Genomic DNA, 14,462 nt, shown 5'->3' on the forward strand with positions numbered 1-14,462 from the left:
ACATCACAGATTTACCTTGAGTTTATACTTATGTAAAAGAGAGCTGAATTTATCTGAGAGTTATCTGGCTGAGTGGTCTTGTCTTCACTAGTTAATATCTGGCGATTATGTGTGGATATGACAGTTGTAAGCTGAACGCAAGTAGGCGGTAGCGACTGAGGTTTAACAGTAGGCTTTTCTTCTTTGCTTGACCTGATGACACATGCAAAAAGCGAAAAACTGCCAGGTCCACATTAGGATTTGAATGAATTATGTGGGTGGAATCTGAATACATGTTGCTTTGAAGAGCTATGGGTTGAGAGAAGCAGTAAAAACACCATAGAAACATGCAGAATAGCTAGTGAAGAACATTAAAAACACAAAAGAGAAACTTGTAGTAAGGCCTGGAGAAAAAGCAGAGTGAGCTTTTAGGTAGAGCACTAACTGAAGAAAGGTTTAGAATTCTGAGAAAGGAGAACGTTTCCCTTTCCGTTGTGTGGAGGAACATGAGACATTGTATTGATTCTTTGAAAAATATATAGCATCAAAAATACATTAATTGATCTTCACTTTCCCCTCCTAACGGAAATGCTCAAAGCTCAGGTTACTGGTCAAACTGGGTGATACTACATTCACGCAGTACAAAATTTTACTGAAAACTTTTGGCTGCTACTAGTAAATCCATGTTCTGGAGATAACATACTTCTGAAGATAAGGCAATGTGCAGACTAGGGTGAAAAGGGCAGACCTGCAGCAGCTTAGATATAGATCAGTTTAAGCTACTATAAAATTCACTCTTGGCCTTGGGAGTGCCAACCTGTGGTATAGAGTGGTGCAGAACCATTTCTAAATGACAAGCTTGGGTTGAACTTCTGTCTATGGGCAAGTGCACACGGGAGAGCTCCTGCCTCCTGTAATGGCTTTTACACATAGTCAGGCATAAAGAAGAGCCTGAGGCATACAGCTTTGAGACCTGTGGATGTACCAGCTCTTCTGGCTCAGGATGTGTAAGTAGGCCAAGTGAGGGGGAGAACATGGAGCCAGCCACATAGCCATGGCTACTGCAACGCAGCTGCCATCCCTCCTGGTTTGGAGGTGCTCCAGCCAAGTCCGAGATCCCTTTGTGTTCCCCAAAATATTTACTATCTATCTACACTAAAATATATACATTTATCTATCTAATTAGAACAGGCAGCCCAGGAAAAAGTCCTTTTGTGCAGATAGAAGGCTCAAGGAAGGAGATGGCAACACAGTCTGCATATGCAATTACAGAATGTCATTACTGCAAAGTGAGGTCAGGCCCTTACTCAGGCATTAGCACTACCATTTACCCACAAAAAAGTCTCAGCTTAGTAGAGAGGTATTTTCACCCTAGGACAGAGGCTGTCCTGGAGCTACAGACTAAAATCTAAAAGAAGAATTCACTCAGAGTGATGATCACTTTTCTGTGAAGTTTTCTGAAGAGCTGAAAGTCCTCCTTTTTTCCCCTCCACGGTATCAGTGCTCAGAAGGTAAGACAAGCTCCTCCGCAGTGCAGTGGAAATAACCATGGAGTGGTTCTGGTTACTATAGTACTAAGAACAAGCAGATGTAGATGCCAGAGCAGATATGCTCTAGCATGGCTGCTTAATGGAGCTTTACTGCCGGAACAGTAAGTCAGGTTTGGTTTTGCAGCGTAGCTGCTCATAGCTGGGCTTGGCTAACCCTGGTTCTCAGATGCAGGTGTCATTAACCACCTTAATTAAGAACATGGCCTTAGCAACCAAGAAAATGGCTTCTCGCTGCTACGAAACTTGAGTTTCAGTTGAGATTTCTGCCATGGGAAGTTGCCTGCCTGCAGTTTTTGAATACAGTGTTTGAAATGATGAGAGCTTAGGTGCAGGATTTAAAATAAATCAAATTTGAGCATAATCTAGCCTTCTATCATTGATCCCCCTTTCCAATATGAAAGCAATCAAGTCACCGAAGTCTCCTTTCATTTATTAAAGGAAGGAAGAAAATAAGATGTTGTGCGCGTTCTGTATTAAAGCTCCTTTCATTTTCTGAGGAACAATGCAGAACTATCCCAGCCTGAGGCAGTTCAGTCCTGTTTGAAGGAACAGCAGTTAAAATCACAGCTTGGTCCCAAGCTGGCTGTTAAAAATTGTCTCTAGCAGCTCTGCTTCCTGTCACTCCTGCTGCCTCTCCTAGGAAACACTTTGGCTGTGCATGGCTCAGTGGGCAGTTTCTTCACCTCTGTGAGGTTTTCCAGAAACCCAGAGGTCCCAAGCACTGTGCACAACGCAGACTATTTTTGCCAGCTCTTGGTCCTGCCTTCACTTTCTCTAGCCCTGGAAGTCATTGTTGAGAAGTTCACTCTTGAAGTGATGAATAGGGAGGTCTTTTTAAATTTTAATTTCAAATATGTCATACATACCATTTTTTCAAAGTTTACTAGATTGTCAGTGAATGTCTTGTTTCCCTCATGAGTAAACGTCATGTCTGTATAGAAATAAAAGCCACATAAAAGCCCATTACTGAATCATGGCCGTGTAAAACAGCAGAACATTTTATCTATCCCTTACAAAAATCAAAGCAGCTATAAAAGTAAAACATTTAGTTTTTAATTTGCAGCATTTCTGAGACTAGTAAAATTGAGGTATGATATTCAGATGCACTAAAGCAGTTTTTCTTGTCTCTGTGTCATGCTTTTTATAATGGAAAAAGATCGTACCTCACACTGAGATTGATTTTTGCTTTTTCTTGCTGCTACTCTTATTCTTCAAATATTTGACAAATAGCTTTCAAGTTAATAATTCTGATAAGATCCAAGCTTACCTTTTATAAGTAGTGGCATGAAAGGAATTATTGGAGGGTCCAATTTAGCTACAGTCAGTCTGTAGGCCCTATGGTTTCTTGATGGATCCTTAAGAAAAAAAGAGAAATCAAGTAATTACTAATATGTATTATTATATGTATTGAGGCACTGTATGCATTCATTTAGATGTCATGGCATTTATTAAAATCATTATTTTCTCCTGTGGCTTTAAAAGTGCATCTGCAAACTAAGACACCTTTTATCATTCTCCCATACAGCTTAGATGATGAGAATGCAGCCGCTAAACACAAACATTTTTCATGCCAAATAGCAAGGTAAGATGTGATTACCAAAAAATTGTTCATAAAAGGAATCACACATTTTTCCTCCCTCCTTGCAGCTGCAGATCCAGTTTTGCATATGTTGTAACACGAAAATGTATTGCCTGGAAAAATCCAGGTTGGAAAATATAATTTCCCATATGTAGTATCGGAAAACATGTGATAAAGCTTTTCTGAGTTCCCAGATTAACTTTGAGTGGTACATAAGTTCTCTCAGAGTAGGTTCCTAAGAGTATAATTTATTAGTCATACATACTTGTTTTAGCAGCTCTAAAATGGGATCATAAACTTCTTAAAGTCAAACAAGGACATATAAAATGTTCTGAATCAAGGAACTGAAATCAGTTACTCAGAAACTGAATTAGCTCAGATTGTGCATAGAATAAGGGATCTATTGCTATTCACCATTAAGCTTTCAAACTCTGCATAGATCTTCTTGAACTTGCTTGGAAGTTTCTGTTAATAAAAACAAAAATAGCAAACCTTAATTAAATCCAATTTGTGTGGTAATTTTACTGTAAATGCTAGTTCCTTCTACAACGCCCTAAGTCAGGAAAGTGCTCTTTTTGCCAGATATTTCTAACAATGTGCTAATCTAAAATACAACATGTTTCCTAGCAACCAGATTATAAATAGAGACGGGACCAGCCATGAAACCTGGATCCTGATTTAAACCCCAGCTTGAATTTACTCCTTTGGGATGTTTAGATTCAGATTTTTGTTTGGCTCACATCGCAATCACTGAATTCAGAATGTTAGTGAAAGTTCAGGTCAATGGTTTCAGGACATTCCTGATTATAGCCTATCTGAAAATATAACTTACACACAGCTTGCGTAGGGGTAGCTCAGCTTAATTATTCATACCTATGATGAACTGCCCTCGCAACATTCAAATCCATGCCTGGGCATTTCCAGGAGGTTTTTTTGTTCATGCTTATGTATCACCAACTATTGCTCAAATTCTTGACATGCCCAGCAGCCAAGGGCCTCTACGACTTTCTGGGGTATAAATTAATGAATAGTTTTTCAGTCCACAATACCTACACAAATAAATCATGGTCAGTTGATCATGCAGTGATTGGGATGAGATGGGCTTTACTAAATATTTTCTTTCCCCCTCATGTTATGTTATACATATTAAATAATTTTACTCTAAAGACTATAAGCTATGTTTTAAATTAGTTTCAGAGATCACAGTAAAGTTTTATGCACGCTCAGAATATGTCAGCTTTCTAGTTTTAATAAGAAATTCCTCTATATTTGCTGATTAAATCAGACTACTACTGGCAGCGGGTAACATTAAAAATTAATAGAGACTTTATAGTGCAGAAATGATTTTTTGCAATACTTTCTACATTTGGAGTATGTACCCTAGCAAGATATTTACACTGTGCCACAGCAAGGGCCTAATTTTTAATGATGTGTGTCAACAACTGTGTGCCTAGTTTGCATATGCATGCAGATTAGGTATTTGTGAAATAAGTGGTATAATTGGACATTTGCACCTGCAAATATCTAATTTGTGCATGCAACTAATGTAAATGCATGATAATATAGCAAAAATCAGGTCTTGATATGTTTGTTTTTAAGTATATTCTGTATATGTATCTGGCTAAAAATCAAGCTACAGAGATTGTCTTGATAAACTGACTGCCCTACAGAACCAAAGTGATAATATTTCCCTGAACTCAGGTTCATACCGCACATCTACAAATGATCTGTGCCCCTCCAGCTCAGACCCTGTGCCCATTTCAGACTGCTGTATGTAGTATATACATTCAATTCCCTCTTTTCATATTACTCCTGTACTGTCTCAGCTCTCCCAACTATTCCTCTCAGGAGCCACAAATGAAGGGTCATTATTTTGAGAAACTGATCTGCAAATCTTTGCCTTTAGCACAGATTGTATATGCCACTTGCAACACACACTTTTGAAAACTGGACTGGTGTCTTCTCAGATGTGTTAGTCTGATCTCCTATTTCAGAGCATTTTTTTAAAGGTGTTCAAATTTTGGTCTCGGTTGCATCAATGACCTCAGTCATGCTAACTATTTTGAATTTCTAATGAACAAAATACATGCACATTCAAAACTGCACTGCTTTTGACAACCAGTATGTTCTTAGTGGTTACATGTGCTTACTACCTCACCCTGCTGGACATTGCTCCCTTTTTATATACTCACATAGCAAAGAGCAAAGCCACAGAAAAAGGTGGAAGCTCTGACAATGAAGACCAAACTGATAGTAAGCAGGGGAATGCATGTCAGAGAGAAAAACAGAACTGGTTAGGACAAACCCACATTTTAATAGGGCAACAGAGTCCATATGGAGATCAGAAAATAATATGTATAAACAGAGGATGGACTGTAGAGAAGTATCTATGGAGTGATCTCACTAAATGATCAGTAAAGTCAAATGGAGGATGGGCTGATGTAAGAGGTTAACTGGCTAACTCGCTCATCCTGTTGGGCAGTTTAGCTCATCAATAGAAGCTGCTGTTGTCACTCTTGTTAACTGCTTGTGAGTATTCAACACATGTATGGGTATACTGCCTTACTAATAAAAAGTGTCAGCTTTAGCTAAAAGCTTATGCTCAGGAGCTGAATTAGTAGATCTAATTTTATCAATAATAAAGGCCCAAGTCATGTTTTTGCTAACTAAAAGCACAAATCCCAGTCAAACTTCTTGAAATTGGATTTTAGCTAAGACTTACCTCCCATGTTAACGAGAGACGGCTCACAGCAACATTACTCAGTCCCATAATAATAGCAAAAAAGGAATTCAGATTTTTGTATTCTTTACAGCTGAAACACAAAGGGCCAGGTTTTAAGTTGTATGTATCAGTCAGGGCAAAAGTACACATGACAACCTTAAGAGAGCTGAACCCAACGCGTTCAACACTGAGCGCGTGAAAAAACGATCTCTCCCATCTGATGGCCTGTGCATTGGAGACTGCTGCCCCCTCAGATATTCTGGCAGAGCTGCTCATACAAATTCTCCCACATCAGCTTAGGGACAGTGAGCAAGATTAGTGAAGATAAGCTGAAATGCTAAAGCTACCCCAACTTATTCTGACTAGAGCAGGTCAGGGAGTGCCTTGTTAGTGGATCTGAGGGGAGATAAGGATGAAAAGCAGCCAGGATAGGCTGTCAGCGATAACCTCTTCCCCAGGCACAACTAAATCCAGAAAGGGATATCTGTCCACAGCCTGTGACACTGAGAATAAATTGTGGCACGGTAAAAATAATTAGTACCACACAGCAGTAGTGCTCAAACATAGTAGGCAGCTGCAAATATATCTGCAATATGTAATTTGAATCTATCTTTCATTTTAAAAAGGAAAAGTTTTGCCAAATGCCCTGTTAAGCAATGTAATTTGACAAAGTCCTTGTTAAAATCCATCTAGATGCATGACATTCTACACCAAATATTCTGTAAATTCTACAGGCTCTACACTAAATAGCTCAGTTCTAGATAGAGGACCACTGTAAGGAAGGGGAAACAGTGCTGCATGGCTCCACTGCATATATGCTGCCTGTAAAATGTCAGAAAGTGGATCCTCCAAAGCACCACAGTGTGCTCCGAGCAGAAGTCCCTCTGCCTCCCAAAACAGACTGTATTGGAAAAATCTTCCTGTTAGTATGAATTGTGAACATACACCTATGCACACACACTTGTCTCCAACACAAACACACATGTGGTTAAAATCTCTCGGTACTTACAAGAGCATATTAATCTTGGCATTTTCCCTGTAAACACACACCCTTCAAAAATTTTTTACAGGCTTCTTGGGCTTGTAACATATGCATGTGTATGGAAAGAATGATTTTCAAAAACTGAATGAAAGTGTCTGAGTATAGCGATACGCAAGAAGGCTTCTAAATAGCCTTTGGGTATATTTATATATATACAAACTGGCGTTGTGGATATCCGTAAGAGTATGTGCGAGTACATCCTAGAAGGCCTTTCTAATACAATTAATATGGGAAGAACGCACTGTAGGAAATATAGTTCGCGTCTCCCCTCTGTTTGAAAGTTTAATCCTACAATGGCTGGAGAAAAGAGATGAACCTGGTAACCTCTACATCCTTTCCCAGCAGATGCAAAGGCAACAACGGCTCCTGGAACTGAAAGCACATGTGCCCAGCACTTGGAGCCAGCACTTGGCCTTGCGCTTGCCCACACAGACAGGGAGCACCCATCACAGGGTGCGTGGGGTGGCAGACACAAAGTGATGTGCCGTCTGCGATGGCATCTGAGCCCCCCGTCACAGAATTGAAACAGGGTTCTCAGTAGCAGTTATCTTTGAAAATCGGTACGCGCAAGGCATCTCGTTACCACCAGTCATGTCTAAGATTAATAGTGCAGCACTGAGCTGTTCTCCCCGAACACTTTTCTAATGAGTCTAGTACTTCTAGGTAGGGTAAAGTTCTCATTAGGTCTCAAGGATCTTCACAAGCAAAACTTCCTCAAAGATATTGCTTCAAGGCCTGGGCCCGTTTCTTTTTATCCAATTCCTTGGCTTTTTCTCCCCTCTAACTTCGGTGCACTTTGTGTTTGTTTTACCGCATGCTGTAGCACCTGTTACCATGGCAGCGCTGCACCGAGGGCAGCAGCCTGGCAAAACTTCCCAGGGCCTTTCCAGCGTCTGCAATTAAACCTGCCCGCTCAGTTTGCACGGAGGAAAATCTTGCGCTTCGATTTCTCTGCTTTTAGGAGACAAAGAGGACTCAGCAGAGCAGACCGCTTTTAGCTATTTATTTTTAGCTTTGTAGTGATACCAGAAACATGGAAGTAAACAGAAGGTTGTCAAGCTGTTGTAAATAGCATAGGATTAAACCCATGACACTGAGGAACCCACAGGCTAGGGTGGTTTATTAAGGAGATATTTAACTGTAATTTTTAGGATACTTCATTTCAAGTGTTTATGGAAATTACTATTGTATCTTAATTTACCACATTTCAACATTCTCCCATTTCGTGCCTCTGAGTTTAGAAAAGACCCCGACGTGTCTGCGTGTGGGTGCCACTGCCCTCTCCTGGACACAGTCCGCCAGACCGGCGGCTTCCCGGTTTTGCTCTGCAGAATGAGATCATGGAATACGCGGTATACGTATTTTTAGAAACTAAAGAGGTAAATTCTGTCCTCCATTCTGAATATAAACCTGATCCTGCATGCCCACTACTAGATTTTGAAAATCTTCAGCTTCGACTAACCGTAATCCGACCGGAGGGCCCAAAGCAGTTCCCAGAAGGAAGTCGGTACTTGCAGAGCGGGGCCCTTCCCGGAGGCATCACACTGATGCAGAGTTTCGATGTGAACACTGGTTTCAGCTATGTGGAATTATTAATTGGGAGGAGGGCAGCATCACAGCTGTAATAGTAATCTCTTCTTTCACACAACTACATTTAACGATGCAAAAGAGTTAAAACTCATGGTTTAACTGCAAGTAATAACTTCTTTGTTTCGTAAGACTGCCTAAAGGCCTCTAGTCACAATGCCCAAAGTCATAGACAAACAAATAGACAGTTCCTCACTGCACACCTCAGCAAACTGTTTGTTCAGATGGCGATGAATGCAATAAATACACCACAAACTGGAAAGGAAGGAAGAGGGTAACAGTGACAAAAAACGGTAGCTGTGCAGAGCAAGGGCATGCCCCTGCTCCTTCTGAAGTCAGTCACACCCTTGCCCTTGACTTCAGTGATAAGGAGTCAAGGCCGACATCCTTGGCGTGAAGGCTCCAAAGAGTTTAAGTTTTAATATGAACAAAAGAATACAAGACAGCAAGAATCGCCTGCTACCCAACCTCAGGCCCAGCAGTTAGTAACAAAAAAGGATATTCATATAGTTGCATTTTTAAACAAAAGTATTAGAAAAATATACCAAGCAGACTGAAGGCAACGTGAGCCTCGTCATCTCCATACTATATCTCTTTGCTCTCCCCTCTTGGTTTTCCCACTCAGGGCAATTCTGAGAACAGAATTCCTGAACAGCACCAGAAATACTTCTGTCCTCAGGAAAATTAAAGCACGGTTTTGTTAATATTTACTAATTTGCATATTAATATTTACTAATACATGTAAGGGTAAATGAAAGATTCTCCTAATGAACTGAAATATATTTACTCACAAATTTTACGTGAAAACATGGCCCTAAGAGATCACAGATCAAGGAGCAATAGAGAGTAGGACAGGAAAGAAGACTACATATTAACAAGGTTCTATACAGCCCTATAAGGAAATGGACAGAATTACCAAATAGAGAACATTTTAACCTCTACTGTGTGTGGCTGTCTGAAAATAAAGAAGAAAAATAACAACAAGTTGACTATACTGAACCTCATTTCCAGCTCACAGATGACTGTATACTTACTGGGCTGCTATCTTAATATACTTCTTTAACAGCTGAACACGCTTGCTGAGTTGAGAGCAAAGACAAATCTCAGTGACCACCCAGAACTGAATTTCATTAAATCTTCTTAAAAACAAGTCCAGGTTTGCTGTCGTCTTTTTAAAATTGTGCCTTCCAAAAGTGTGATAGATCAATTCCAGCTAGGAAAAAGAAAACAGTTTGGGATTTTTTTAAGAAATCTCATTTTTTGGACAGAGGAAAGAGGCTAAGAATGACCAGGTAAGTATCTAGCCTGAAACTGGCTCTGCAGTTCATGTTTATTGCTGTACAGATGACAAGAATTCAGGTTGCAAACCCAGTAGACAATAGCTGAGGCATACTAAAAGCATAACTACAGGCTATGTATAAATAGCTTAATACCTTAAAACATACAAAAGTAATTCAATAAGCAGCACATGTCCAGGAGAAGTTTAACTTTATTTTTGCATTTTGCCTATAATATTAAGAATGCCTTATACTTTCAAAACTTGTAGGTAGTTTTATTGCAGTATTTTTGAAAATCAAGGTTAGAGAAAGTTTTGCAAATAATGCACAAACCTACAATGTCCAACTAAACATTTTCTAACAGATTCTAATCTGCTGAATAGATAGATCCTCATACCTCATGCACACAGTTGAAGAGCTCCCAGTCATAGATTGTCATCTGATGTGCTAAGTCTTTGGAGCTCATCAGTTCGAACGTTCCCACTGTACCAGTAGATGGTCCTTCTTGTTCTGGTAATGGTGCCTACAAATGGAAAAATGGTATAAAAATATTTTATAAATACTAAATTGCATGATTGGTACTTTTCTTCCGTAATATTTCTGATATTTTTTTCCAGTGTGACCACTTTCCTAAGCATGTTTCTAATAATAAAACTGAAATTTGCTTTTAACCACAGGCTGGCATTAGGAAATGAGAAGCCCTGTGCAAAATCAGTATCCACTATGCACAGGATAGTCAGGGAAATTCTGAAAGCTTTTCAGAGGCACTGTAAGGAAATGAAACAGACTGTTCTCAGTGTGTTATTTTTAGCATTGTTCTAAAATTTGAAGCCAGAAATAAATACTTCAATACATGTTGTGCTAACTAAAGCGTGTCTGTTTAGGAGCATAGGTCTTTCCACAAAGCTTTTGTTATCAGTTTCCTTTTTCACATACGCAAATAACTAGGCCACAAAGCACAAGCCAAATACTTTTGCGAATTACGGATTCTAATGATGAGAATTATTACACCTGCCATACTTCAGAAATCTGCAGTGATTGCAAGATCTTCTGATTGTTTATAAAATAAGCCTCATACTTTCTCTTTGACAGTACAGGGATGTACTACTTGTGATTGCAAAACTCCTGGCTGTGCTAATTAAAGTTATATGCACATCGTCTTATGAGAAAGAATCCTTTAAAACATTCTAGTATAAAACATTTTTGAAAGACTTCCATACCACCCAATAAATGTGTTTACAGTTTTGCACACAAGTAAATCTTACATTCAAGAGAGATTTAAAATATGGCTTGAGATCGTCAGATTTGAAGTAGTCTGCTGTATATATTAGGGTCAAAGTGTTTGAACCAGCACTGCTAAAATACTAACAAACAACCCTCTTGCAAATTCAAATGCGTTACATCAGTAAAGCTTCCCGTGAACCCACGTTTTAATTGTTTTGTTTCCAGGAGAGGGCAGTAGAGTTCACTCACAAGTTTCCGAATTTCTCATCGGGTCTTTGTTAGACAATTACAGAGCAGGGAATTGTCAACAGGCTCCTTTCTGAGTACAAACTCAATACAGTCTGCAAGGTTAACAGACCATATTTACATACTGCAATATAAAAAATGGGCTTACTAAATGAATCCCCTTTTATATAAGAATATTATATTACCAATAGAAAAAGGACTCACTGGATTCATACATCAAATCACCTTCTCAATAACACACAGTATGCAGGACCTTTATTTCTGCATGAGTTCTTGCTTTGTACTCTAGGGAAAACTTGTCATTCAAATATCATCATAATACAAACTAATTAAAAATTATTAAACTAAACCACAGGCATTATTACCTTAAAAGCTCCATCTACAATTTTAATAAATAGTGTATATAAGCAAAGTATTATCTAAAAAAAATCAGGACATCCTTCAATATTGTAACAGCCTGCAGATTGCTCTGAATTTGTATGCACAAACACAAAATTTCTTTAGTTTAAGACAGAGTATGAATTCAAAGTACAGCAGTTCTGTGTAGAAAATCCTAATTTGTGGAAATCTGTGGAAAGAGAATTGCCCACAGACTGAAAAAGGGCTTTTTTCCCCTATTTGGAGACAAACACAACATAGCTGTTACCATAACAAACACATATTTTCCAAGGCTAGGAAAGAAGCATAGTTGTAAACTCACTGCATATTTGAAAATTCATCTAACCCAGAACAATTTTCACATGGGCATTGCCAAGTGTAATGTGAATAAATGTACAGGCAGCAGCCAGAAATTGGAACGTGAAAGGATTAAACTAGGAGGCAGGTAGGGTTGTAACATTTTTCAATTTGTTTATACCTCTTGGAAAAAATGCAATTGACAAGGGGATGTATTCTGTTATGCAGTGTTGAGAACCTTTTTTAAGGTGCTGAGTGTTCCTAATTCCTACTGAAGTCAGTGCAGTTGATGAAAACTAGCACATTGCAGCCCTGTATCTTAGAGCCCCCTGTAGCATTTCGAGTACTTGATCCATGGTAAATAGCACAGGGGAAAAGGCACAGAAAGTCATGACAATTTGCTGCCAAAGCTGTGTCTACATAGACAATGCAGAGCCATATGAAAGTACCCAGCGTAGCTGTGCTGACGCAACACCCCTGCTTTAGAGTAGCATGCCCCATGAGGGTATCTACTTGGCAGGATTAATTAACCTTAAGGGAACACCAGAATTTAATAAACTGAACAAGAGGTATCTCTGCATGGAACTACAGTATGCTGGATGTGTATTCCCTGGTTACTAAATTGAAAGCAGCAGCAAAGCATAGATTTTACCATATCTATAAAAGAAATCAGGCATACGTACTAAGTGGCTTGTTAAAAGCATACGGGAGGCTGAAACAAGGCTAGGAGTAATAGAGTTCATGCTGACATGACTTGGCAATGACATTTGTTTTTAATGAAATAAAAGGAACAAAAAGTACAGTCAAATCAAACTCTGTAAAAGCAGACCCCATGGAGATCGTTAGAATTACTGTATAAACTGTAACTACTTATGAACAATTCTACCTAAGAAAAAATAGACTTTATACCAGGAATATTTTCTGTGATTCTACTTAGAATCATCTGAGATTTTGACACAGTATTTTGTGGTGCTGAGAAATAAAAGATTTTAAGGAATTTACTGTTGGAATCAAGTCTCCAGAATGCTTTAATTGGTAACATCTATCTTCAAGAATACATGCCTGTGGCCTTGAGGAGATAATTCTGTAATCGGGAATTCCTGCAAGTCTCAGTGACAATATTCAGCTCTTCCTAAATGCTCAGTGTGACACAGAGAATACTGGGATCAAGTGCTGTCATGTGGATCAGATGGATTTCTGCTCTTGTTTAGGAAATAATAACATTACCTTGTTTTAATTTCAGGGTTCATCCCATAGCACTGTGACAAGCCCTTTGTTGTGAATGTTTCCACTAGTTTTTACCTAAAGCATTGATAATGCAAAAAGGTCCAAGTGTTCAAATAAACTGAAGAACTGAACTTCTTGAGAACTGCATACATACATACCAATGAATCGAACTGATCACGTGGGCAAGCAAACAGCCGTCCATTAACACTGAGAGTTGTAAACACTGAAACATCATGAGGTTTGAGCACAACCTTTTCTGTAAACATGAAACAGAAGATTGTTTATTATATATATGTAGAATTTACAGCAGGACTGATCCTACAGGTGCACAGATCACCCTTCTGGTAACAAATTTTGCACAGTAAACCAATGTCCAGGATACAAAATAGATGACAACAAGGTCCTCTTTATTGAAGAAATGTGACAAGCAGCTCTGCCCAAACCAGTTTCCTACAGAACTGGCATACAGAACTAGAATCCCAGCCTCAAACTGTACAGACAGGTCAAGAAGCCTGTGCTGCCATCTCTAGAAACTACCTGCAAAAATTCAGCCATAATTAGGGACTCCATTCATTCTTTTCTGAGCTGTAAGCATTTGGAAAGCTGTTCTTAATAGAAGTTGCCTTGGAAGACAGTAACTGAATAAGGAGGTGGTGAAATGCAATTGTATTCAAATCTCATTTATAGCAGTTCTAAAAGAGCATCATCACATCACAGGTAAAGAAAAGATAATGAAGTGACTTACAAAACAGTCTCTTCCAGCATGTGCTGGCTGTCAGCAAATCTGACAAAAAATTGCTGCAACTGCAAAAAGTAGAGCCGCCTGGTGTCAGTTCTCAGGAAGTGAGCTGTTTTTGGCAGGCATCACTGTTTGCAAAAATGCCTTCCAACACAGCTCTCATTAGCTCTGTGTGTGTCCACACAGTCATATTCAACCAGAGCACTTCAGCAACACCAATTCTCCAGCAGAATTCACCTTGCAGTTACTCTCCCATTTCCACATACTGGGGAAATTACAGCCCCCACAGCCTATAGTGGGGGGCTGACTCCTGACCCTTTGTGAATGCTAGGTCAGTGGGCTTGGCACAAAGTTGCTCAGTAGTGTTTTACATGGACAGAGTGGCCAGAATGATAGTGACCACTACTGGAATGTCTGCGCTGCAGTGCTTTCTGCTGTTGCTGATTCATATGTCTAGCCTGAAATTATCCATGCTTACTTCCTATTTCTGTTGTTAAAAAACTCTTACAAGTCTTAACAGTGAAGGAAATTTGGAGTAGCTTTGCTCTGTAACATGCAGATACACAAGCTTCTTCCTGTCTCCCATGTGAGCTCCAGCCTGTGCCTGTAGTAGGG

The 14,462-nt window shown here is 39.3% G+C and overlaps 1 protein-coding gene across 2 annotated transcripts in view; it reads right to left on the minus strand.

Annotated features, from left to right (window-relative positions):
• Positions 1–14,462, minus strand: part of RAPGEF4 (Rap guanine nucleotide exchange factor (GEF) 4) — a 79,173-nt gene that overhangs the window by 7,810 nt on the left and 56,901 nt on the right. For both annotated transcript variants that reach the window (XM_009332705.1, XM_009332697.1), the window contains exons 19-25: positions 13,267–13,364; positions 10,134–10,259; positions 9,494–9,672; positions 5,831–5,921; positions 3,523–3,573; positions 2,797–2,884; positions 2,396–2,460 (exon numbers count right to left, since the gene is read on the minus strand). In XM_009332705.1, coding sequence (XP_009330980.1) covers positions 2,396–2,460; positions 2,797–2,884; positions 3,523–3,573; positions 5,831–5,921; positions 9,494–9,672; positions 10,134–10,259; positions 13,267–13,364 — 698 coding nt within the window. The remainder of the gene's footprint in view (positions 1–2,395; positions 2,461–2,796; positions 2,885–3,522; positions 3,574–5,830; positions 5,922–9,493; positions 9,673–10,133; positions 10,260–13,266; positions 13,365–14,462) is intronic.

The sequence above is a fragment of the Pygoscelis adeliae genome, unplaced genomic scaffold (assembly GCF_000699105.1).
Source record: "Pygoscelis adeliae isolate BGI_AS28 unplaced genomic scaffold, ASM69910v1 Scaffold160, whole genome shotgun sequence".
In the NCBI taxonomy this organism is placed as follows: Eukaryota; Metazoa; Chordata; class Aves; order Sphenisciformes; family Spheniscidae; genus Pygoscelis; species Pygoscelis adeliae.